The following is a 27,085-nucleotide window of genomic DNA, read 5'->3' on the forward strand; positions in this document are numbered from 1 at the left end:
TGGAAGTGTCTCTGCAAATATTGGGTGACTGTTGGCGTCGATATCAGTCCTCTGTGAAAGAGGCCAAAAGAAAATATTTCTCTGATCTTATTGCTTCAAATTCCCACAAACCTCTTGTGTTTTTTAAAGTTTTAAATTCTGAGTTTTCTGAGTGTTTTATTTGACATTTTGTACTGGATGTTCGTTGATACTACTCCGCCACCGCTAAGAAAATAGTGCGAGCGTGGACGAGCTGCCAAATAAAACACGACAGAAGCAACTTTTCGCAACGAAATTTGATTTGGATTACCAGTGCACACCAGTAACCACTCCGGTGAGTTGATTATTTTGAAAACGGACGTTTATGGCAAACAGTCAAGACAGCCCCTCAGGCATCGCCAACATTACAGGCACGACTACAGGAGAAGACAAACTCAGAAATGGACATGAAGAAACCATTGAAGGACCGAAAGGATCCTTCTGCTGAAGGACTTGCAGATACTTCTGACCAAAAGGATCCTTTTCTCTCTATCTCCTCAGCATTAAAGTTGGGAACCTGCGCACCCTGGTAGGTTTAAAGGCATCAAAGTGGACAGAGTTTTTTGGCATGGGACCTTCCCCTGAAGGCTGTTGGCGGTCCCTGTACAAACCTCCTGTTGACAAACGGACAGGAGACATCCAGTGGAGGATCGTACATGGGGCCATAGCTACAAACAGGTATCTGGTGCACCTCGATCCTGGCACAGGGGATGGCTGTCTGTTCTGCCCTCGGTCAGAGACAGTCTACCACCTCTTTGTCCAATGTCCCAGACTGGAGGCGCTGTTCAGACAGCTGCAGAGGTGGTTTCAGGGGTTAAGTGAGGGTTTCTCCTCCAGCCTGTTCATCTTTGGGCCACATTATTGTGCAAGGAGGAAGGCTGTACTTCAGTTGATTAAAGGGATAATCCGGAGTAAAATGCATTTTAGATCCATTTACGGGATGTTGGGAGTACATATGTTGAGTTGACATCAAAATCATGTCATTCGGATGTGTTCTGAGAATTTCGATTTGACCGTTTTTAGCCAAAAGTCGTTAGCCTGGAAGTGAGAGAGGGATATCATGTCACCGCTACAAAACACTATTTTTATACCTCTTCTACAGCTCCAAACAACATAACACTTACGTGGTAGTGAGTAGAGGGTCCCTAAAGCCAAACCGAAGTGTCCCGAGGTCTTCATGTGGTCGGATATAGAGTCCAGAATGAATTTAATCAAGCCAGTACCTTTCCGGAAATGTTGCTGCTGCAGCTGCTGCTGAAGACCGTGGTGAAGTTGGTTTGATATTGGATATTGGACAGATATTCAAAATAAGGAAATAAGGTGTCTTTTTTTTCAAACCTGCTTTTAAACATGTATAGCACTTTGTGCTACATGTTAATGTATGAAAAGTGCTTTATAAATAAAGTTTGATTTGATTTTGACCAGAGGCCCTACGGGTGGGTCGAGAAGCCTGTCTGCGTCTGCGTCTTCTAGAATAGAAAAATACTTTATCCATCCCCCAATGGGGGAAATTTAAATGAGTCAAGTAGCTCAAAAAGAAATGATTATTATTTACAATGATTGTATATAAAAATATTATATATAATACTAGATTCTCCGAAATGTTGGGTATGCATCATGAGGTTACTACTCATATTCAAACTACCCAAGATGCAACGTAACGTGACGTCGCTGATCGGTCTCACTTAGCATGTAGCAGTAGCATCAACAGATCCCTGATCAGGGTTTTGTGAGTCCGGGACTGCAGAGCTGTAGCTTCAGCTTCAGACATTCAGGCAGGTTTACTCTGCAAAGATTCCCTTTCTTTCCTTCAGCTGCTTTGATGTTTTAAATCATCAGGCTTTTTCTCTTAACGATTCCCTGTTATATTTTGGTGGGATAGCAGCACACCCACTATGCGCTTGGTAATCACAAAGAGTGACGCCACACTTGTGCTGACAGAGGAAGTGTGCTTATGGAAGATGAGCCAGATGCAGACAGATGTTTTCTACCTGTGGACACGTAATCAGAACCAGAATTTATTGCCAAGTAGGTTTGCACTTACAAGGAATCTGACTTGGTGTCGTTGGTGCAGACGATATAGATATATATACAGAATCTATCTATCTATCTATCTATCTATCTATCTATCTATCTATCTAGATCTATATAAAAGGTTGGACCTCCCAAAACCTGCTCTCCAGTCATCGACCCACACAAACCCCTGATCAAGGATCTGTCGATGCTACTGCTACATGCTAAGTCATGGACAGAAACTGCGACATTTTTCAGTAAAACTGACCAACATGAATAACGGATTCATTCTCTGGAAAATCAATAACGGAGTGAAATAATGTTTTCAGTTCCACAATTGTGTGATGACAACAGCACAGAAATGTTATGACATCACAAAAGCAATATTCACAAGATGGAATGTCATAGATGACATCACAGCGATGTCATCAGTGACATCAATGTGATGTTATCATAGATGACATCACAAAATGATATCTCCAGAGTTTATAAATAGAACCCCCTCCTCAAGATGTATACTAGCTTGCCTGCTTGCTTGCCCGCTTGTTCGCCCGCTTAGTTGTAGCTTGCTCGCACGCTTGAGCTTGCCCGCTTGCTCGCCCGCTTGCTCGCCTGCTTGCTCGCCCGCATGGTCGCCCGCTTGAGCTCGCCCGCTTGGTTGCCCGCTTGCTCGCCCGCTTGTTCGCCTGCTTGAGCTCGCACGCTTTGCCGCTTGTTCGCCCGCTTGCTCGCTCGCTCGCTCACTACTTGTTAGTAATTTGTCCTAACAAGTAGACGTTACGTGATCGAGATTCATGCTGCACAATCTTTCCAACAGTCATGGTATCTCTTTTGTTAGTAACAGTTAGTAAGATGGCGCCAGTGTGTGAGGCGCTCTGTCAGCCGTTCCGACTTTTGTGTGTTTTTATACTGTTTGTACTATGTGTTACACATCATGTTGACTGCCTGATGGTGTATAGTCACCAAACGTTGCTTGAACTGAGAATTTCCGCCAAAGATTGGCGCAATTCAGATCGCGATGGCCATCAAAATCTGCCTCCTTTCCATTCCATTAAAAAGCAGGCAGCATAAAGTTAAACCAGAGCCCTGGTTGAATGAAACAACTCGCAATGCGAGACAGGTGTGTCGCAGAGCTGAGCGCAAGTGGAATAAGGATAAACTGGAAGTGTCTCTGCAAATATTGGGTGACTGTTGGCGTCGATATCAGTCCTCTGTGAAAGAGGCCAAAAGAAAATATTTCTCTGATCTTATTGCTTCAAATTCCCACAAACCTCTTGTGTTTTTTAAAGTTTTAAATTCTGAGTTTTCTGAGTGTTTTATTTGACATTTTGTACTGGATGTTCGTTGATACTACTCCGCCACCGCTAAGAAAATAGTGCGAGCGTGAACGAGCTGCCAAATAAAACACGACAGAAGCAACTTTTCGCAACGAAATTTGATTTGGATTACCAGTGCACACCAGTAACCACTCCGGTGAGTTGATTATTTTGAAAACGGACGTTTATGGCAAACAGTCAAGACAGCCCCTCAGGCATCGCCAACATTACAGGCACGACTACAGGAGAAGACAAACTCAGAAATGGACATGAAGAAACCATTGAAGGACCGAAAGGATCCTTCCGCTGAAGGACTGGCAGATACTTCTGACCAAAAGGATCCTTTTCTCTCTATCTCCTCAGCATTAAAGTTGGGAACCTGCGCACCCTGGTAGGTTTAAAGGCATCAAAGTGGAAGGAGTTTTTTGGCATGGGACCTTCCCCTGAAGGCTGTTGGCGGTCCCTGTACAAACCTCCTGTTGACAAACGGACAGGAAACATCCAGTGGAGGATCGTACATGGGGCCATAGCTACAAACAGGTATCTGGTGCACCTCGATCCTGGCACAGGGGATGGCTGTCCGTTCTGCCCTCGGTCAGAGACAGTCTACCACCTCTTTGTCCAATGTCCCAGAATGGAGGCGCTGTTCAGACAGCTGCAGAGGTGGTTTCAGGGGTTAAGTGAGGGTTTCTCCTCCAGCCTGTTCATCTTTGGGCCACATTATTGTGCAAGGAGGAAGGCTGTACTTCAGTTGATTAAAGGGATAATCCGGAGTAAAATGCACTTTAGATCCATTTACGGGATGTTGGGAGTACATATGTTGAGTTGACATCAAAATCATGTCATTTGGATGTGTTCTGAGAATTTCGATTTGACCGTTTTTAGCCAAAAGTCGTTAGCCTGGAAGTGAGAGAGGCATATCATAGCCGCTTTCGGACTGTAGGAACCTTTGGGAGTTCTAATAACCTTTTAATCCGCGGGGCCGTTTTCTCCCGTGTTCGGACATACAGGAACTCGGGGCTTTCTCCCTTAGTTCCTATAACTATTTAGCTCCTTCTCCGAGGTCGGGTCTTTTCATAGTTCTATAGAACTAATCTAAGGGAGGTGTTAGGTGGTTGGTAGCTACGCCCCATGTCATGCTATCACGGCTGAAATGTTTCCTCATAGACACAGACACAACCAGCGGGTGTTTAATAAGTTAAACTTACACTGGTCTCATTTGTCTGCAGCGCTCTGCTCTCCTTTCTTCCTTCATGAAATAAAAAAGTATCTCCTGAGTCCTGACTCTCTCTGTGAGCTCTTCCAGCCTCGATAATAGACGCCTGATGTGATTGTCCATGATTAATATCACCATCATGCAGACCATAAACACGGTGGCCTCCCCGCTCTCCATATTAGCTTCTTGGTGGTGTTTTTTCTACTCTCCTTACTTTTACCGTTTTGTTTTGTGTTTGAATGTAGCGCTAACGGCTAACGGCTAACACGTCACTGAAGCAGACGGCTGCGTGCGGCGCATCAGTCCCTATCAGGAATGCAGACTGAAACAGTTCCGCCGGGGAAGGATAGTTATCAGAACGAAATTCGAGGAGGGTAGTTCTGATAACTACTTTCTTAGAACTGTCTGTCCGAAAGCGGCTCATGTCACCGCTACAAAACGCTATTTTTATACCTCTTCTACAGCTCTAAACAACATAACAGGCTGCTCTGATTGGCTGTCGCAGGATCAAACATCTTCAGGCTGCTCTGATTGGCTGTCGCAGGATTAAAGGTCTTCAGGCTGCTCTGATTGGCTGTCGCAGGATCAAAGGTCTTCAGGCTGCTCTGATTGGCTGTCGCAGGATCTAACATCTTCAGGCTGCTCTGATTGGCTGTCGCAGGATTAAAGGTCTTCAGGCTGCTCTGATTGGCTGTCGCAGGATCAAAGGTCTTCAGGCTGCTCTGATTGGCTGTCGCAGGATCAAAGGTCTTCAGGCTGATCTGATTGGCTGTCGCAGGATCAAAGGTCTTCAGGCTGCTCTTATTGGCTGTCGCAGGATCAAAGGTCTTCAGGCTGATCTGATTGGCTGTCGCAGGATCAAAGGTCTTCAGGCTACTCTGATTGGCTGTCGCAGGATCAAAGTTCTTCAGGCTACTCTGATTGGCTGTCGGGTCCGGGTACCAAAGTATAATCCGTTTTTCTGTCAAAACGAAAAAATGAAAAAACGGAAATAGCTGTCCTTTTTCCTTTTTTCGTTTTAAACCAAAAACGGATTTTTCTGTCTTCCTAAAAAAACGAAAAACCAAAATCAAATAACGGACAAAATTTGTTTTTTGGAAATTACTTTTTTCATTTTTCGTTTCTTACATTCGAACATGACGGCGGGCAGACCGGAAGCGGAAGTAACGCCAAAATAAAAGTAGCGTGCTTATTTAATATCAAACATATTTCCGCTTTTTATACACCCATTGTAGGTAGTAGACTGCATTTATTTTAGTTAAGTGGAACTACAACAGCTGGTTGTTTGGGAGAACATAATAGGCTATATAAATTATGATAGGCTACAAAAAAGTGATCACAGCCAAATATGACAAAAGATTAGGCTAGCCTTTCATTTCTGACAGCTGAACATTGCACATCTACTAACCTTAAAACTAAATAAACGAGAGCAACAACCGTCTTTTTTTTTCTTCTTAAAAGATGTTTTATGTTATTTTCATATAATTTGCTGATGGCAATTATAGAATGTGAGTGCTTGTGTTATATTGAAAGCGAGGCTGGGTGTGTCTATGAATATAGACAACAGTGAGGTTTTTTTTTTAGGTGCTGTACAAGCAAATCATAGCGTCTCTGTACAATGACAGAGGACTTTAGGTAACACTTCACAATACTGACTGTGTATTAGAGTGTACATTCCGTTCACTTATTTCCTACTTTGCCCGGACTTCCAGTGTAGCCTAACTCCTGGCCAATTCCCACCTTCTCCAGTCTTACAACATAACTCGCCGCGACACTTACCATGTAATACGCGAAACTCCCCCCAACTTTTGCTCTTTGCTCATGGCAGTTGTGTATGTATACATGTCAGCGGACAAGCTTCACCCTTATTCCAGGCATTTATTATGTTTGTCTTACAGCCTTGTATGATTGGGAATAAGAATATTTTGAGAAATGGACAAAACAAATTGTCCCTGACATAAAATAACAGAGTTCCACTGATTTTTCTTATTCATGTTGTTCCTTCATTTAGCTAATACTACTACTGCTTTGATTACCACTGAAGCCTCTTCCTGTCTGCCTCAGTGCAGGTCCCAGCGGGCTCTCAATACAAGGTCTTCATCAGTTTGGTGTCTAGATTGTTCAATCTGGACAATGTGGTGGTCCTCCTCACTGTTGGGCCCATGTCAGGATTGCTGGAGATTACAGTAAAATACACCCTGACATAGCCTACAGTTAAGAGTGAACATGTCAGACCCTGTAATGTGACCTTGCATTTTGCTCCTTTGGAGCCAAAATGTTGCAGGTGTGCGAACAGAGTGGAGTACCATTTTAATGGTTTGAATGTGTTAAAACAAAATAACTCATGTCTGTGTGGCATGTGTTTAACTAATAGAACTAGCACTTGAACCCAAACGCACAACTCAGGAACCAAAGGAGTACCCAGTAAACAAAATAGTACAAACAACAAAAAACACTTTTTTCAAAACACGTTCTCAACAGAACTATATAACATGCACACACATTGGTAGCAATTCAAACATTCCCTTTCATAACTATAACTAACTTAACTAACTAACTAACAGAATAACCACAAAAAGAAACCATTAACAATTATGAACCAAAAAAGAAAATATTTTCAGTTAACTAATCACGTCATCATGTGATTGGCTGTTGCAGAATCTAACGTCTTCAGGATGCTCTGATTGGCTGTCGCAGGATCGAACGTCTTCAGGCTTCTCTGATTGGCTGTCGCAGGATCAAAGGTCTTCAGGCTGCTCTGATTGGCTGTAGCAGGATCAAACGTCTTCAGGCTGCTCTGATTGGCTGTCGCAGGATCAAAGGTCTTCAGGCTGCTCTGATTGGCTGTCGCAGGATCTAACGTCTTCAGGCTGCTCTGATTGGCTGTCGCAGGATCAAAGGTCTTCAGGCTGCTCTGATTTGCTGTTGCAGGATCAAACATCTTCAGGCTGCTCTGATTGGCTGTCGCAGGATTAAAGGTCTTCAGGCTGCTCTGATTGGCTGTCGCAGGATCAAAGGTCTTCAGGCTGCTCTGATTGGCTGTCGCAGAATCTAATGTCTTCAGGCTGCTCTGATTGGCTGTCGCAGGATCAAAGGTCTTCAGGCTGATCTGAATGGCTGTCGCAGGATCAAAGGTCTTCAGGCTGATCTGATTGGCTGTCGCAGGATCAAAGGTCTTCAGGCTACTCTGATTGGCTGTCGCAAGATCAAAGGTCTTCAGGCTGCCCTTATTGGCTGTCGCAGGATCAAAGGTCTTCAGGCTACTCTGATTGGCTGTCGGGTCCGGGTACCAAAGTATAATCCGTTTTTCTGTCAAAACGACAAAATGAAAAAACGGAAATAGGTGTCCATTTTCCATTTTTCGTTTTAAACCAAAAACGGATTTTTCTGTCTTCCTAAAAAAACCAAAAACCAAAATCAAATAACGGACAAAATTTGTTTTTGGAAATTACTTTTTTCATTTTTCGTTTCTTACATTCGAACATGACGGCGGGCAGACCGGAAGCGGAAGTAACGCCAAAATAAAAGTAGCGTGCTAATTTAATATCAAACATATTTTCCGCTTTTTATACACCCATTGTAGGTAGTAGACTGCATTTATTTTAGTTAAGTGAAACTACAACAGCTGGTTGTTTGGGAGATCGTCCTAGGCTATATAAATTATGATAGGCTACAAAAAAGTGATCACAGCCAAATATGACAAAAGATTAGGCTAGCCTATAATTTCTGACAGCTGAACATTGCACATCTACTAACCTTATAACAAAATAAACGAGAGCAACAACCGTCTTTTTTTTTCTTCTTAAAAGATGTTTTATGTTATTTTCATATAATTTGCTGATGGCAATTACAGAATGTGAGTGCTTGTGTTATATTGAAAGCGAGGCTGGGTGTGTCTATGAATATAGACAACAGTGAGGTTTTTTTTAGGTGCTGTACAAGCAAATCATGGCATCTCTGTACAATGACAGAGGCCTTTAGGTAACACTTCACAATACTGACTGTGTATTAGAGTGTACATTCCGTTCACTTATTTCCTACTTTGCTCGGACTTCCAGTGAAGCCTAACTCCTGGCCAATTCCCACCTTCTCCAGTCTTACATTATAACTCGCCGCGACACTTACCATGTAATACGCGAAACTACCCCAACTTTTTGCTCATGGCGGTTGTGTATGTATACATGTCAGCGGACAAGCTTCACCCTTATTCCAGGCATTTATTATGTTTGTCTTACAGCCTTGTATGATTGGGAATAAGAATATGTTGAGAAATGGACAAAACAAAGTATCCCTGACATAAAATAACAGAGTTCCACTGATTTTTCTTATTCATGTTGTTCCTTCATTTAGCTAATACTACTACTGCTTTGATTACCCACTGAAGCCTCTTCCTGTCTGCCTCAGTGCAGGTCCCAGCGGGCTCTCAATACAAGGTCTTCAGCAGTTTGGTGTCTAGATTGTTCAATCTGGACAATGTGGTGGTCCTCCTCACTGTTGGGCCCATGTCAGGATTGCTGGAGATTACAGTAAAATACACCCTGACATAGCCTACAGTTAAGAGTGAACATGTCAGACCCTGTAATGTGACCTTGCATTTTGCTCCTTTGAAACCAAAATGTTGCAGGTGTGCGGACAAAGTGGAGTACCATTTTAATGGTTTGAATGTGTTAAAACAAAACAACTCATGTCTGTGTGGCATGTGTTTAACTAATAGAACTAGCACTTGAACCCAAACGCACAACTCAGGAACCAAAGGAGTACCCAGTAAACAAAATAGTACAAACTACAAAAAACACTTTATACAAAACACATTCTCAACAGAACTATATAACACGCACACACACTGGTAGCAATTCAAACATTCCCTTTCATAACTATAACTAACTTAACTAACTAACTAACAGAATAACCACAAAAAGAAACCATTAACAATTATGAACCAAAAAAGAAAATATTTTCATTTAACTAATCACGTCATCATGTGATTGGCTGTTGCAGAATCAAACGTCTTCAGGCTGCTCTGATTGGCTGTCGCAGGATCGAACGTCTTCAGGCTACTCTGATTGGCTGTTGCAGAATCAAACGTCTTCAGGCTGCTCTGATTGGCTGTCGCAGGATCAAAGGTCTTCAGGCTGCTCTGATTGGCTGTCGCAGGATCAAAGGTCTTCAGGCTACTCTGATTGGCTGTCGCAGGATCAAACATATTCAGGCTGCTCTGATTGGCTGTTGCAGGATCAAAGGTCTTCAGGCTGCTCTGATTGGCTGTTGCAGGATCAAACATCTTCAGGCTGCTCTGATTGGCTGTCGCAGGATTAAAGGTCTTCAGGCTGCTCTGATTGGTTGTCGCAGGATCAAAGGTCTTCAGGCTGCTCTGATTGGCTGTCGCAGGATCTAACGTCTTCAGGCTGCTCTGATTTGCTGTCGCAGGATCAAATGTCTTCAGGCTGCTCTGATTGGCTGTCGCAGGATCAAAGGTCTTCAGGCTGCCCTTATTGGCTGTCGCAGGATCAAAGGTCTTCAGGCTACTCTGATTGGCTGTCGGGTCCGGGTACCAAAGTATAATCCGTTTTTCTGTCAAAACGAAAAAATGAAAAAACGGAAATAGCTGTCCTTTTTCCACTTTTTTGTTTTAAACCAAAAACAGATTTTTCTGTCTTCCTAAAAAAACCAAAAACCAAAATCAAAATAATGGACAAAATTTGTTTTTGGAAATTACTTTTTTCATTTTTCGTGTCTTACATTCGAACATGACGGCGGGCAGACCGGAAACGGAAGTAACGCCAAAATAAAAGTAGCGTGCTAATTTAATGTCAAACATATTTTCCACTTTTTATACACCCATTGTAGGTAGTAGACTGCATTTATTTTAGTTAAGTGAAACTACAACAGCTGGTTGTTTGGGAGAACGTCATAGGCTATATAAATTATGATAGGCTACAAAAAAGTGATCACAGCCAAATATGACAAAAGATTAGGCTAGCCTTTCATTTCTGACAGCTGAACATTGCACATCTACTAACCTTAAAACAAAATAAACGAGAGCAACAACCGTCTTGTTTTTTCTTCTTAAAAGATGTTTTATATTATTTTCATATAATTTGCTGATGGCAATTATAGAATGTGAGTGCTTGTGTTATATTGAAAACGAGGCTGGGTGTGTCTATGAATATAGACAACAGTGAGGTTTTTTTTTTAGGTGCTGTACAAGCAAATCATAGCGTCTCTGTACAATGACAGAGGCCTTTAGGTAACACTTCACAATACTGACTGTGTATTAGAGTGTACATTCCGTTCACTTATTTCCTACTTTGCTCGGACTTCCAGTGTAGCCTAACTCCTGGCCAATTCCCACCTTCACCAGTCTTACAGCATAACTCGCCGCGACACTTACCATGTAATACGCGAAACTACCCCAACTTTTGCTCTTTGCTCATGGCGGTTGTGTATGTATACATGTCAGCGGACAAGCTTCACCCTTATTCCAGGGATATATTATGTTTGTCTTACAGCCTTGTATGATTGGGAATAAGAATATGAAAAAACAAAGTGTCCCTGACATAAAATAACAGAGTTCCACAGATTTTTCTTATTCATGTTGTTCCTTCGTTTAGCTAATACTACTACTGCCTTTATTACCCACTGAAGCCTCTTCCTGTCTGCCTCAGTGCAGGTCCCAGCGGGCTCTCAATACAAGGTCTTCAGCAGTTTGGTGTGTAGATTGTTCAATCTGGACAATGTGGTGGTCCTCTTCACTGTTGGGCCCATGTCAGGATTGCTGTAGATTACAGTAAAATACACCCTGACATAGCCTACAGTTAAGAGTGAACATGTCAGACCCTGTAATGTGACCTTGCATTTTGCTCCTTTGGAGCCAAAATGTTGCAGGTGTGCGGACAAAGTGGAGTACCATTTTAATGGTTTGAATGTGTTAAAACAAAACAACTCATGTCTGTGTGGCATGTGTTTAACTAATAGAACTAGCACTTGAACCATACGCACAACTCAGGAACCAAAGGAGTACCCAGTAAACAAAATAGTACAAACTACAAAAAACACTTTATACAAAACACATTCTCAACAGAACTATATAACACGCACACACACTGGTAGCAATTCAAACATTCCCTTTCATAACTATAACTAACTTAACTAACTAACTAACAGAATAACCACAAAAAGAAACCATTAACAATTATGAACCAAAAAAGAAAATATTTTCAGTTAACTAATCACGTCATCATGTGATTGGCTGTTGCAGAATCAAACGTCTTCAGGCTGCTCTGATTGGCTGTCGCAGGATCGAACGTCTTCAGGCTGCTCTGATTGGCTGTTGCAGAATCAAACGTCTTCAGGCTGCTCTGATTGGCTGTCGCAGGATCGAACGTCTTCAGGCTGCTCTGATTGGCTGTTGCAGAATCAAACGTCTTCAGGCTGCTCTGATTGGCTGTCGCAGGATCAAAGGTCTTCAGGCTGCTCTGATTGGCTGTCGCAGGATCGAACGTCTTCAGGCTACTCTGATTGGCTGTTGCAGAATCAAACGTCTTCAGGCTACTCTGATTGGCTGTCGGGTCCGGGTACCAAAGTATAATCCGTTTTTCTGTCAAAACGAAAAAATGAAAAAACGGAAATAGCTGTCCTTTTTCCACTTTTTTGTTTTAAACCAAAAACAGATTTTTCTGTCTTCCTAAAAAAAACAAAAACCAAAATCAAAATAATGGACAAAATTTGTTTTTGGAAATTACTTTTTTCATTTTTCGTGTCTTACATTCGAACATGACGGCGGGCAGACCGGAAACGGAAGTAACGCCAAAATAAAAGTAGCGTGCTAATTTAATGTCAAACATATTTTCCACTTTTTATACACCCATTGTAGGTAGTAGACTGCATTTATTTTAGTTAAGTGAAACTACAACAGCTGGTTGTTTGGGAGAACGTCATAGGCTATATAAATTATGATAGGCTACAAAAAAGTGATCACAGCCAAATATGACAAAAGATTAGGCTAGCCTTTCATTTCTGACAGCTGAACATTGCACATCTACTAACCTTAAAACAAAATAAACGAGAGCAACAACCGTCTTGTTTTTTCTTCTTAAAAGATGTTTTATATTATTTTCATATAATTTGCTGATGGCAATTATAGAATGTGAGTGCTTGTGTTATATTGAAAACGAGGCTGGGTGTGTCTATGAATATAGACAACAGTGAGGTTTTTTTTTTAGGTGCTGTACAAGCAAATCATAGCGTCTCTGTACAATGACAGAGGCCTTTAGGTAACACTTCACAATACTGACTGTGTATCAGAGTGTACATTCCGTTCACTTATTTCCTACTTTGCTCGGACTTCCAGTGTAGCCTAACTCCTGGCCAATTCCCACCTTCACCAGTCTTACAGCATAACTCGCCGCGACACTTACCATGTAATACGCGAAACTACCCCAACTTTTGCTCTTTGCTCATGGCGGTTGTGTATGTATACATGTCAGCGGACAAGCTTCACCCCTATTCCAGGGATATATTATGTTTGTCTTACAGCCTTGTATGATTGGGAATAAGAATATGAAAAAACAAAGTGTCCCTGACATAAAATAACAGAGTTCCACAGATTTTTCTTATTCATGTTGTTCCTTCGTTTAGCTAATACTACTACTGCTTTGATTACCCACTGAAGCCTCTTCCTGTCTGCCTCAGTGCAGGTCCCAGCGGGCTCTCAATACAAGGTCTTCAGCAGTTTGGTGTGTAGATTGTTCAATCTGGACAATGTGGTGGTCCTCTTCACTGTTGGGCCCATGTCAGGATTGCTGTAGATTACAGTAAAATACACCCTGACATAGCCTACAGTTAAGAGTGAACATGTCAGACCCTGTAATGTGACCTTGCATTTTGCTCCTTTGGAGCCAAAATGTTGCAGGTGTGCGGACAAAGTGGAGTACCATTTTAATGGTTTGAATGTGTTAAAACAAAACAACTCATGTCTGTGTGGCATGTGTTTAACTAATAGAACTAGCACTTGAACCCAAACGCACAACTCAGGAACCAAAGGAGTACCCAGTAAACAAAATAGTACAAACTACAAAAAACACTTTATACAAAACACATTCTCAACAGAACTATAGAACACGCACACACACTGGTAGCAATTCAAACATTCCCTTTCATAACTATAACTAACTTAACTAACTAACTAACAGAATAACCACAAAAAGAAACCATTAACAATTATGAACCAAAAAAGAAAATATTTTCAGTTAACTAATCACGTCATCATGTGATTGGCTGTTGCAGAATCAAACGTCTTCAGGCTGCTCTGATTGGCTGTCGCAGGATCGAACGTCTTCAGGCTGCTCTGATTGGCTGTTGCAGAATCAAACGTCTTCAGGCTGCTCTGATTGGCTGTCGCAGGATCAAAGGTCTTCAGGCTGCTCTGATTGGCTGTCGCAGGATCGAACGTCTTCAGGCTACTCTGATTGGCTGTTGCAGAATCAAACGTCTTCAGGCTGCTCTGATTGGCTGTCGCAGGATCAAAGGTCTTCAGGCTGCTCTGATTGGCTGTCGCAGGATCAAAGGTCTTCAGGCTGCTCTGATTGGCTGTCGCAGGATCAAACATATTCAGGCTGCTCTGATTGGCTGTTGCAGGATCAAAGGTCTTCAGGCTGCTCTGATTGGCTGTTGCAGGATCAAACATCTTCAGGCTGCTCTGATTGGCTGTCGCAGGATTAAAGGTCTTCAGGCTGCTCTGATTGGTTGTCGCAGGATCAAAGGTCTTCAGGCTGCCCTTATTGGCTGTCGCAGGATCAAAGGTCTTCAGGCTACTCTGATTGGCTGTCGGGTCCGGGTACCAAAGTATAATCCGTTTTTCTGTCAAAACGAAAAAATGAAAAAACGGAAATAGCTGTCCTTTTTCCACTTTTTTGTTTTAAACCAAAAACGGATTTTTCTGTCTTCCTAAAAAAAATCAAAAACCAAAATCAAAATAATGGACAAAATTTGTTTTTGGAAATTACTTTTTTCATTTTTCGTGTCTTACATTCGAACATGACGGCGGGCAGACCGGAAACGGAAGTAACGCCAAAATAAAAGTAGCGTGCTAATTTAATGTCAAACATATTTTCCACTTTTTATACACCCATTGTAGGTAGTAGACTGCATTTATTTTAGTTAAGTGAAACTACAACAGCTGGTTGTTTGGGAGAACGTCATAGGCTATATAAATTATGATAGGCTACAAAAAAGTGATCACAGCCAAATATGACAAAAGATTAGGCTAGCCTTTCATTTCTGACAGCTGAACATTGCACATCTACTAACCTTAAAACAAAATAAACGAGAGCAACAACCGTCTTGTTTTTTCTTCTTAAAAGATGTTTTATATTATTTTCATATAATTTGCTGATGGCAATTATAGAATGTGAGTGCTTGTGTTATATTGAAAACGAGGCTGGGTGTGTCTATGAATATAGACAACAGTGAGGTTTTTTTTTTAGGTGCTGTACAAGCAAATCATAGCGTCTCTGTACAATGACAGAGGACTTTAGGTAACACTTCACAATACTGACTGTGTATTAGAGTTTACATTCCGTTCACTTATTTCCTACTTTGCCCGGACTTCCAGTGTAACCTAACTCCTGGCCAATTCCCACCTTCACCAGTCTTACAGCATAACTCGCCGCAACACTTACCATGTAATACGCGAAACTACCCCAACTTTTGCTCTTTGCTCATGGCGGTTGTGTATGTATACATGTCAGCGGACAAGCTTCACCCCTATTCCAGGGATATATTATGTTTGTCTTACAGCCTTGTATGATTGGGAATAAGAATATGAAAAAACAAAGTGTCCCTGACATAAAATAACAGAGTTCCACAGATTTTTCTTATTCATGTTGTTCCTTCGTTTAGCTAATACTACTACTGCTTTGATTACCACTGAAGCCTCTTCCTGTCTGCCTCAGTGCAGGTCCCAGCGGGCTCTCAATACAAGGTCTTCAGCAGTTTGGTGTCTAGATTGTTCAATCTGGACAATGTGGTGGTCCTCCTCACTGTTGGGCCATGTCAGGATTGCTGGAGATTACAGTAAAATACACCCTGACATAGCCTACAGTTAAGAGTGAACATGTCAGACCCTGTAATGTGACCTTGCATTTTGCTCCTTTGGAGCCAAAATGTTGCAGGTGTGCGGACAAAGTGGAGTACCATTTTAATGGTTTGAATGTGTTAAAACAAAACAACTCATGTCTGTGTGGCTTGTGTTTAACTAATAGAACTAGCACTTGAACCCAAACGCACAACTCAGGAACCAAAGGAGTACCCAGTAAACAAAATAGTACAAACAACAAAAAACACTTTTTTCAAAACACATTCTCAACAGAACTACAAAACATGCACACACACTGGTAGCAATTCAAACATTCCCTTTCATAACTATAACTAACTTAACTAACTAAATAACAGAATAACCACAAAAAGAAACCATTAACAATTATGAACCAAAAAAGAAAATATTTTCAGTTAACTAATCACGTCATCGTGTGATTGGCTGTTGCAGAATCAAACGTCTTCAGGCTGCTCTGATTGGCTGTCGCAGGATCAAAGGTCTTCAGGCTGCTCTGATTGGCTGTTGCATAATAAAACATCTTCAGGCTGCTCTGATTGGCTGTCGCAGGATCAAACATCTTCAGGCTGCTCTGATTGGCTGTCGCAGGATCTAACGTCTTCAGGCTGCTCTGATTGGCTGTCGCAGGATCTAACGTCTTCAGGCTGCTCTGATTGGCTGTCGCAGGATCAAAGGTCTTCAGGCTGCCCTTATTGGCTGTCGCAGGATCAAAGGTCTTCAGGCTACTCTGATTGGCTGTCGGGTCCGGGTACCAAAGTATAATCCGTTTTTCTGTCAAAACGAAAAAATGAAAAAACGGAAATAGCTGTCTTTTTTCCATTTTTCGTTTTAAACCAAAAACGGATTTTTCTGTCTTCCTAAAAAAACGAAAAACCCAAATCAAATAACGGACAAAATTTTTTTTTTGGAAATTACTTTTTTCATTTTTCGTTTCTTACATTCGAACATGACGGCGGGCAGACCGGAAGCGGAAGTAACGCCAAAATAAAAGTAGCGTGCTAATTTAATATCAAACATATTTTCCGCTTTTTATACACCCATTGTAGGTAGTAGACTGCATTTATTTTAGTTAAGTGAAACTACAACAGCTGGTTGTTTGGGAGAACGTCATAGCCTATATAAATTATGATAGGCTACAAAAAAGTGATCACAGCCAAATATGACAAAAGATTAGGCTAGCCTTTCATTTCTGACAGCTGAACATTGCACATCTACTAACCTTAAAACAAAATAAACGAGAGCAACAACCGTCTTTTTTTTTCTTCTTAAAAGATGTTTTATATTATTTTCATATAATTTGCTGATGGCAATTATAGAATGTGAGTGCTTGTGTTATATTGAAAGCGAGGCTGGGTGTGTCTATGAATATAGACAACAGTGAGGGTTTTTTTTAGGTGCTGTACAAGCAAATCATAGCGTCTCTGTACAATGACAGAGGACTTTAGGTAACACTTCACAATACTGACTGTGTATTAGAGTGTACATTCCGTTCACTTATTTCCTACTTTGCCCGGACTTCCAGTGTAGCCTAACTCCTGGCCAATTCCCACCTTCTCCAGTCTTACAGCATAACTCGCCGCGACACTTACCATGTAATACGCGAAACTACCCCAACTTTTGCTCTTTGCTCATGGCGGTTGTGTATGTATACATGTCAGCGGACAAGCTTCACCCTTATTCCAGGCATTTATTATGTTTGTCTTAAAGCCTTGTATGATTGGGAATAAGAATATGTTGAGAAATGGACAAAACAAAGTGTCCCTGACATAAAATAACAGAGTTGCACTGATTTTTCTTATTCATGTTGTTCCTTCATTTAGCTAATACTACTACTGCTTTGATTACCCACTGAAGCCTCTTCCTGTCTGCCTCAGTGCAGGTCCCAGCGGGCTCTCAATACAAGGTCTTCAGCAGTTTGGTGTCTAGATTGTTCAATCTGGACAATGTGTTGGTCCTCCTCACTGTTGGGCCCATGTCAGGATTGCTGGAGATTACAGTAAAATACACCCTGACATAGCCTACAGTTAAGAGTGAACATGTCAGACCCTGTAATGTGACCTTGCATTTTGCTCCTTTGGAGCCAAAATGTTGCAGGTGTGCGAACAAAGTGGAGTACCATTTTAATGGTTTGAATGTGTTAAAACAAAACAACTCATGTCTGTGTGGCATGTGTTTAACTAATAGAACTAGCACTTGAACCCAAACGCACAACTCAGGAACCAAAGGAGTACCCAGTAAACAAAATAGTACAAACAACTACAAACACTTTATTCAAAACACATTCTTAACAGAACTATATAACACGCACACACACTGGTAGCAATTCAAACATTCCCTTTCATAACTATAACTAACTTAACTAACTAACAAACAAAATAACCACTAAAAGAAACCATTAACAATTATGAACCAAACAAGAAAATATTTTCAGTTTACTAATCACGTCATCATGTGATTGGCTGTTGCAGAATCAAACGTCTTCAGGCTGCTCTGATTGGCTGTCGCAGGATCAAAGGTCTTCAGGCTGCTCTGATTGGCTGTCGCAGGATCAAACATCTTCCGACTGCTGTTATTGGCTGTCGCAGAATCAAAGGTCTTCAGGCTGCTCTGATTGGCTGTCGCAGGATCAAACATCTTCCGACTGCTCTGATTGGCTGTCGCAGGATCAAAGGTCTTCAGGCTGCTCTGATTGGCTGTCGCAGGATCAAAGGTCTTCAGGCTGCTCGGTCTGTGTATCATCCGATCATTCAACTATTCCATTGAATCTGGCAAACGAAAAACTAAATAACGACTCCATATTTTGTTTTCCCGTTTTTCTGTATGACCAAAAAAAGGGAATTGGTGTTTGTTCTCCCTTTTTCCAACACAAAACAGAACATTTAATAAACAGGGAAACTAAAACGAAATAATAAATCTAATTTACGTTCTTGGGTTATTGGTTTCCCGGTCATCCGCTCCACTCAGTGCAATCTGGCTGGCTGGTGCAATGAAGTGTCAGCTCATCAATCATAACTCGCTTGAATACAAAACTGATTTTCACGGGGGTTTTGTTTCTGCAAAATTCATATATGTAGGCATGATACGAGACACATGATTCAGCGTATTTTAATATTCATAGTAGGCTTAACAGTAATATAATATCCTGGTAACATATGTGATGTAAAATAGGTTATTTTGCAAAAGACATACGATATATAAAATATAATACATACGATAACGTGGAGGTGCGTCACTTACTTAAAGGTCCCATGGCATGAAATTTTCACTTTTTAAGGTTGTTTAACATTAATATGAGTTCCTCTAGCCTGCCTGCGGTCCCCCAGTGTCTAAAAATGACGATAGACCTAAACCATGCACTGGAAATTATTCTCTGCCTTTGGAAATGTGACCATGCAGAAGGCCTGATCGAGAAAGCCGCCGCTTATGACGTGTGCCCGCTTATGACGTGGAGGTTGTTTCCACCCAGAGCCAATAAACTGCCTTTCCCCGCCCACAGCTCTTTGGCCAGCTCATTGTAAAATCAGTTGAAAGTCTGCGCAACGCCATCTTGATTTTTCTGCGTAGGATATCTAACACACCATGGCTGATCGAAAGCATAACATTTGCTCTGTACATGGATGTACAACGGATCTAAAAAATCTTTTTAAAGCTCCTGCATCAGAACCCCTAAAGAGCCAGTGGTCAGATTTTGTTTTTTCTGGGAAAGTGACAAAAGAACAGAAGAGATTTGTGTATGTGTGCGCCAAACATTTCACGGAGGATTGTTTCCAAAACTTGGGCCAATACCGAGCTGGCCTTGCCGATCGTCTTAAAATGAACCCTGGATCAGTACCAACTCTCTTTGGCCCAACTACAGACCTCGGACAAGTAAGTAATTTAACGCTCTATAATTGTCTTGCTTTTATGTATGTACAGTATAGTTAAATAGCTTGTTACCACAAGAAAGTGTCCTGAAAGTATCGTTAGCTCTGCAGCTAATAGCTAATGCAGCTACTGTCGCTAATGTAACAGTAAATAGCATGAGGTATGCGAGTGGACACCTCATTTACTGTAACGCCAGTGTTGTGTACTTATTTGTTGTTTTGATAGCCGTCCTGCTGTTGGTGTTATGGCGCGCACGATATCTGCCTTTCCCCTGATTAAAATGACTAGCGCTACGTCCATCTTTGCAAACCAGAGCAATCAGCTGAGAATGTCAAAATCGCGATTAGCATAGGGCTAAGTCTTCAAACTTGCATTTGGAAGATATACAAAGTAATAACTTGTACTAATTTGACCTTGTTGTATCTACACAGGCCAGCACATCAAGTGCTTTTATTCAGCTGCCTCTCTCAAGGGATGTTGCCTGCCAGACAGACCAACTGGAAACACATACTGTAGCCACACAGCTATCCTTTAGGACTTTGAAGGCCCACATCAGAAGTGAAGGTATTTTGACCCTGTATTTATTTTGCTTGAGAAAACAACAGAACAAAACTTTACTAAAGACCAGTGTTATATTTTGCATGTCTTACTAATGATCGCAAGAAAAATTATTACAATGCGTTGGATGCAGCCTGAGCCTCATACAGTGGCTCAATGGAGACAGAGGTGTAATCAAGTCCAAGTGATGGAAAATATGACTGCCATTCTACAGTTAAAATTACCCCTTTTCCTTAGGAGATGGACACCTGTCATTCTTTATATTGGTTAAGCATATAATTGTATAAGACGAATGTAACATAAGCTTGCAATCAAGGTGAACCTTTTTTTTTCTAATGTATTTTTATTTTAATTTTATTTTAATTTTCAATTTTATTTGTATATGTGTGTTTTATGTATAATATTGTTATTATTATTATTTGTCTGTTTCTGTGTGGTGTGTTTGTTTGTATTGCCTATACGTTATTGGCAATAAAGTAAAAAAAAGAAAGAAGTGAAGGTATGTTCTAGCCACCTTCAATAAGATGAGATTAACTTTATTGTCCCACATGTGAAATTGGGTTAGAAGAGTGCTGTCACTGTATGAATACATCATATGTCATACACATGAATGACTTGACATATCAAACAAACATACATCCTGACGGTACAATGGTGATATTTGTTGCAGGTGTCCAGGCAACTGTCTCCTGCAAAGACTTTGGTGTTGGGACGTCCAATGTAGACCCTTTGTTCCTGTCATCAACACCAGTAAAGAGACCATCCAAAAGACCTCGATTGGATCTTGAGGAGGAGCAGGAAGATGATGCATTGGAGGGAAGCTCTTTAGTGGATACCCCAAAGGGACAGGGTTCCACTTATGACCCTGCAGACTCTGTCACAGCGTCCGAAAACTCTACACTGAGGCTGTAAGTTATCATTATCTGTGTGTGAGTGTGAAGAAAATGTAGGGATTGTGAGAACTTTCATAATTTTTTTTTAATTGTATGGCATTCCAACATGAAGGATTGGTCTCAGCGAGACTGTTGTTGTTTATAGCATCACTTTTAGGATTATTTATGTGCATACAGATTATTCATCCGGCTTCAAGGAGTGTGCTGGTTTAAAGTACTGTCCAGATGAAAGCTCAATCTGATCAACTCAAAATGTGTTTTGCTTTCTTTGTGGTTTTATATAGAGAGGAGTCCTCCACTTCCACACACATCAAGAAGTACATAGTGTACGAGAACTGCATCATGCAGTTGTTTAATGCATGTCCGGTCTGCACACGGGCATGTGATGTGAAGACTCAAAGGCTGGGGACATTCCTGTCTGTGAAGCAGCGGTGTCCCCACTGCACATTTAGAAGACAATGGAATAGCCAGCCTATCCTGGGTAGCACGCCAGCTGGAAACCTGCACCTTTCTGCCGCTGTGTACCTGAGTGGTGCATCTTTCATACAAATAGAAAAGGTAAAGTATGTGCAACTGTAGATACCGTAACTGAAATACTTGTATTTATATCAAATTACATGTATTATTTCTCCCCTCCACACCCAGGTCTTCAAGGCAATGAAGCTGGAGTTGTTTCGGTATGAAACATTTCGCCGGCATGCCAGAGCCTTCATTGAACCTGCGGTTATTCACCACTGGAAAGTCACACAGGATGTGAATCTGCAGCGGCTTACTCGGGAGGAAAAAGTCATACTCGGTGGTGACACGAGGGCTGATTCTCCAGGTATTGTTACTTGACTGAAGTATTGTATTTTGTACAGTGATATTGTTTGAAGTTCAAAGGAATGACAGCAGGCAGGGGGTGGTTTTATCAAGGTCTTTAGCTCCAACTATCTGTAGCCAAAGGCCAGCAATCAGAGTGTAATAGTGCTGGCTCTGAGACACACAAAAGCCAGGGACCAGGTCTGATGGCTCTAAGCAGTGTGTTGTTATGTGAAGTTATGAATTGCACCTAAATATAAGAATACATAATATGTATTGAATAGTGATTCCAAGTGTCATTATTTAAACCCAATTTTTAACAGGTCACTCTGCAAAATATGGGAGTTACACCATGATGGATCTCCAAACTAACACCGTTGTGGACATTCAGTTGGTCCAGGTGAGTTGTTGAAATTGACTCTGTAAAGGGGTTATTTGTTGTAATTTAAAAATCAAGGTCCATAATACATTGTCTACTAATGTGTTTTTTTTTCTGTGGTGACAGAGCAACGAGGTTGGTGGTAGCTGCTATATGGAGAAAGAGGGCCTGACGAGGAGTCTGGCCTTGCTCGAGTCGCGTGACGTCAAACTGGATTGCATTGTCACCGATCGTCATCCTCAAGTTCAAAAGTTCCTCAGGGAGAGAAACATCACCCAGTACTACGATGTGTGGCACTTCGCAAAAGGTAACTATTCAGGTTTTCAGGTAACCTAAAGTACTTATGGCATCTGAGGTGGAAAAGACGCTGGCGTTCACCAGTGAATCAACATGTTTGGTCAAAGTCAGATGTTCAGAAATATCAACACCAAGATCTACTCTTTCCACCTCAGAGTCGTTAATCTGGACTGGTTGGTAGACTTTCTGCTGATATTGCCTGAAATCTATATATATCTCCTTAGTCTTGGTAACAATAGGAGTAGGTTGTTGTCTTGGCAACAGTTTGAAAGTCTATCTACCTCATTCAAGTAAGCCTGCTCATTGTTCTTAGAAATTAGGTCAACTACTGCTGTGTCATCAGAAAAATTGACAGCAGTGATGTTGGACAGTCAAATGCTGACATTATGAGTCAATATTATCAAATGCTTTGAAATTGTTTTTGAATTGCTACAGCATAGTTGTCACTCTTACTCTTTACTAAGTGGAATGTTGTTTGCTTTCATTTTAGGAATTTCAAAGAAACTGGAAGTCCTATGTAAGATGAAAGACTGTGAGAAACTGAACAAGTGGATGAAAAGCATCAACAACCACATATACTGGACTGCAGCTAATTCAACCTCAGGGCCAGAGAGAATTGCCAAGTGGAACGCGATCCTCAACCATGTGCAAGATATCCACACGCATGAGAATCCTCTTTACCCCAAGTGTGAGCATGCAATCCGCACAACAACGGACAAAAAGAAATGGCTCCAAGCAGGTATCTCAACCAATATGCAGGCAAAATGTTAAAACAGCAAACAGACAAGCAAACAACGAGGTCATTGCTGTGATATTTGTTACTGTATTGTTTTCTAATAAGATATTTTGTTATTGTTTGCAGCAACTCCAGCTTTCTACAAGTTGGAGTCTCTGCTGACAAAGAAAAGAACGCTGAAGGATGTGGAAAAACTGAGCCCCCACCACCAAACGTCATCTTTGGAGGCTTTCCATGCAGTCATCCTTCGTTTTGCTCCAAAAAATGTAGTGTTTCCCTTTATTGGAATGCTGTGCAGGTAAAACAAATCTTTACTCAATACTTTTAGGAATTTTAGTTTAAAATATCTGTCAATATGAACAAATATTTTTATCTTGTACTTCCAGACTCTACCTGGCTGCTATGCATTTCAATGAAAATGCGGATCGACCACAGGCCGAAACGGAGGAAGGTGTACCCCTCTTTAAACTCTCCTTTCCAAAGTCTCGGAAGGGAGAGTGCAGAGCTAAACCAGTAAAGACGAAGGCGACCTTTGGTAATGGTTCAAATCAATTAAAATGACACATTGTTTGGAATTTTAACATTTATTTCTCTCGAAGAAAAATGGATTACATACAAATGCACAGTAAAAACAAAACTCAACCAATTAAATGGAGATATTGCTTGTGCTTTATGATACAGGTTATGTTTCTGACATGATGGACCTAATCTTCGATGAAGTCTTTTTTAACCCGACACCATACAACGATGCGCTGTTGGCCATCTCTGTCCCAGAAAACTTATCAGCGCAGTATGAGAGGCCGGACAAGGAGGAGGTCATTGCCAGCTTTGTTTCAAGGTTCAAACAGGGGGCCGTTTAAACCCAACATAGTGGCCTTCCTCATCAGGAAACTCCGAGCGGATGCGCAGGACCACACAGGCTGGAATTACAACCCGGATTCTGCGTCCCAAGAAGCCCCAGCACCAGCTCACAAAACTGCGACAGGACAGATACCTGTAGCGACTGAACAATTGATTCAGAAATTTTAGATATTAAATTCTGAATGTATCATTGTGTGTGTGAAAAAATAATTCTATGCACCAATGGATCATATTCGGTCTGTTTTGTGTCCCCCCCCCCCACCCCATCCCTCGCTGTACAAAAATAAATAAATTATTGGAATACAAAGTCAAAACTCTAAACTTCTGTTATTAACTTATCTAACAATGCACAATTTACCGGTGTATTTCTCTGAACTGTAGAGGACCATAGTCTGCTCTGTATATTTGGCTGGCATTTTGAAGTGAGTAGACATTTAGGCAGACAGGCTCCAATCCAGGATGGTCTACCATGCATGGGAGCTGTTCTTCGACCTCCCGAAGTCGTGTAGTAACCTTTTTTAGAATTAGAAATGGTAAGTGACATTTATTAGCAAAATTAGTTGCCGAAAGAAGAGACAAATTATTTTCCAGTGAGGTGGTGAGAATGTTACCTGTGGTATCTCAAGGCAGCAAATATTCTCCACTTCTGTGGGCATAGTTGCACATTTTCCACAATGGCACCTATGTAAAAAATGTAGGTGGATATAAACAACATAAAAAGGTATAATGGCTTGTTAGTGTCTAGCTTGTGGCTGTTGAGTAAGTAAACATCAAATGTGCTCTGGAGTAAATCAAATATTATTTTTCATACGGTGAACATTTATCTTCAGGAATAAATCATGAGTAATGTGCAACATGATTTACATGGATGTGAAGGCTGCATAGCTCTTTTTTATGACAAAGATTACTGATATAACTAGACATACAACTACTTCAGCATAGGTAGCTAAGCCCACATGATAATATCTGTAACAACACATAAGCAAAACAAACTAAATTAACGGCGAAATACTTAACTAACCATTCAGAGACGTCCTGCTGTAGTCGCTGATTTTCAACTTCTTCAACTTCTTCTCCATCTGGATCAGACTCTGGGTCAAATTGAAAAGCTTGAACGACTGCTGTTCTACGTGCCATAGCGATTCACAACGCATTTGCGCATGGTACCAAGGGCGGAAGTAAGGCCACACCCCCACCCTCCGCTTTGCCCCGTCTTTCTCCTCCTAATTTGCATTTAAAGCTGCAGGCCCTAAACAGCTCATTCTGAGGATCCTAAGAAAAACTCATTTTGGGACTGGCTGTAATTCTGCACCAAGGCAGAATGTTGCCTATATACAGTATAATACAGTATAAGGGGACCACTAAAGCCTCTAAAAATATATAAAAGCCTCCATTTATTTTCATGTCATAGGATCTTTAAAAAAATCCGGGTTACTGTCATTTTGAATTTTAGCCGAATGAATGAATAGGCAGCAGGTCTGTGGGCTGTCTGTGGTAGTAGCACGAGGATGACGTCAGTAACACCCACTTTACGACAAAAAATCTAAATTACAACTTCCTACTTCTTCCTCATATCTTTGTCTTTGGGAAACCTTCAAAATATAAACGTGAGATTCGACAAAGTCAACACAAAAACATTTTAAAAAGGAGGTCAAGCTTATGTTCTTCCTTCTTCTGCCTTCACATTTCTTAAGAGGGTTAGGGTCATCAAACTGTTGATAATAAACCAAAGCTGCTGAAAGTGTTAGTAAGCTTGTTTGCAAACTATTCTACAGTCAGATGTTGTGTTGTCTGTATTTTTAAGTAAGTGGGGTGGGTGTGAGACATGAGAGGTATCTTACTCTTGTTAGGATAAAAGAATTACATGTGAACAATTCAGCCTGTGTCAGCTGTAAAATTTGCTGGTCAATGTTATACCACCAATATTTGCATTATTTCTACAATAGTATTCTTGTGTCAGTTGTAATCTAAGCCTGTGTTATGGAATTTATGATTTATAAAGTCTCCGTTGGCCTAATAGCCGGGTGAACACCGGCTATAACCATAGCTTAGCTTAATGTTTGCTGGCTACGATTTCGCTGGCGGACATAAGTACAGTACAATAATATTTTATTCACAAAATACAACCAATAATAATGTTGAATCTTACTTGTGAAAAGTAATCCCCCGACCCTGTTCGCAATCGTCTGCCGATTTGCACAGGAATACGCCGCACAGTGCTCTGGCATGTTGAATACTTTATGGGTGTCTATGGGTAGGATGGCCGCTCCAAGAATGCAAGCAGTCTCCGGACACTGCTCTTAGAGCATCCCCGCTGGACACCCATTTCTTGCCATTTCTGTGAGATATCATGATGTGTCTCTCCATTCATGAACATATCATTGATTATATGGATGTATGGCTGGAGTGAGGCCATTATAACGTGCTCTGGACCATACCGTGGAACTTTCTGTAGCTTCCACTTTTGGTGCGAGGACCGGTCTGTTTCATCTTTCCCCATGGTAACTGTCGCTGAGGATCATGGGAACGCTAATACAGCCTTCATGCACGTATGCGCAGAATGTGCGCACGCAACCAGAGAATGTCTAAGACACCGCGGGAAATGGGGAAACCAATAACCCAACAAGGCAGGAGCTCCTGGTCTTGTTGGCCAAGTTTTTGCCCCAAAAGTGTATTTTATTTCCTAAACATGATGCTTTTCTAACTTTAACCCGGTACTTTTAATGTTTTACACCTTTCGACCAAGTAGTTCTGGAAAAAAGATCAAAATAAGGAGAAAATGAATGAAGGAAACAACAGGTAAACTTGAACAGCAGTTCAAAGACTGGTCTTAACATTTACCACATTTCACTGACAGGCTTGTTCTGACCTGGTTATAGCTCCCCATCTTCCGTGGGTGTTCTGATGTGGAGTGAAGTCCTGGAATGTGCAACACTTTAGTGGATTCTCTGCTCATCTCTTTGTAATTCTGGCCCACTGAGTTGGAGCTCATATATATTGCATTCTGATGGACACTTGTT

The 27,085-nt window shown here is 41.3% G+C and overlaps 1 protein-coding gene and 2 long non-coding RNA genes across 3 annotated transcripts; 2 read left to right on the forward strand and 1 right to left on the reverse strand.

Moving 5' to 3' along the window:
* The first annotated feature begins 20,949 nt into the window (after nt 1-20,949).
* Nucleotides 20,950-21,713, forward strand: LOC142391880 (uncharacterized). Its single transcript, XR_012770614.1, has 3 exons — nt 20,950-21,006; nt 21,276-21,549; nt 21,637-21,713. It is a non-coding gene; the product is annotated as an uncharacterized LOC142391880 (long non-coding RNA).
* A 379-nt stretch (nt 21,714-22,092) lies between these two features.
* On the forward strand, nt 22,093-24,342 carry LOC142391877 (uncharacterized). Its single transcript, XM_075478065.1, has 6 exons — nt 22,093-22,192; nt 22,298-22,478; nt 22,959-23,207; nt 23,331-23,502; nt 23,591-23,739; nt 23,886-24,342. Exons 1-6 carry the CDS (start codon nt 22,145-22,147, stop codon nt 24,062-24,064), a joined length of 978 nt encoding a protein of 325 aa, XP_075334180.1. The 5' UTR covers nt 22,093-22,144; the 3' UTR covers nt 24,065-24,342.
* Nucleotides 22,917-25,471, reverse strand: LOC142391879 (uncharacterized). Its single transcript, XR_012770613.1, has 3 exons — nt 24,677-25,471; nt 24,424-24,578; nt 22,917-24,207 (listed from the first exon to the last, which is right to left on the reverse strand). It is a non-coding gene; the product is annotated as an uncharacterized LOC142391879 (long non-coding RNA).
* Nucleotides 25,472-27,085: the final 1,614 nt, after the last annotated feature.

Source organism: Odontesthes bonariensis, chromosome 11, assembly GCF_027942865.1.
Source record: "Odontesthes bonariensis isolate fOdoBon6 chromosome 11, fOdoBon6.hap1, whole genome shotgun sequence".
Classification (NCBI taxonomy): Eukaryota; Metazoa; Chordata; class Actinopteri; order Atheriniformes; family Atherinopsidae; genus Odontesthes; species Odontesthes bonariensis.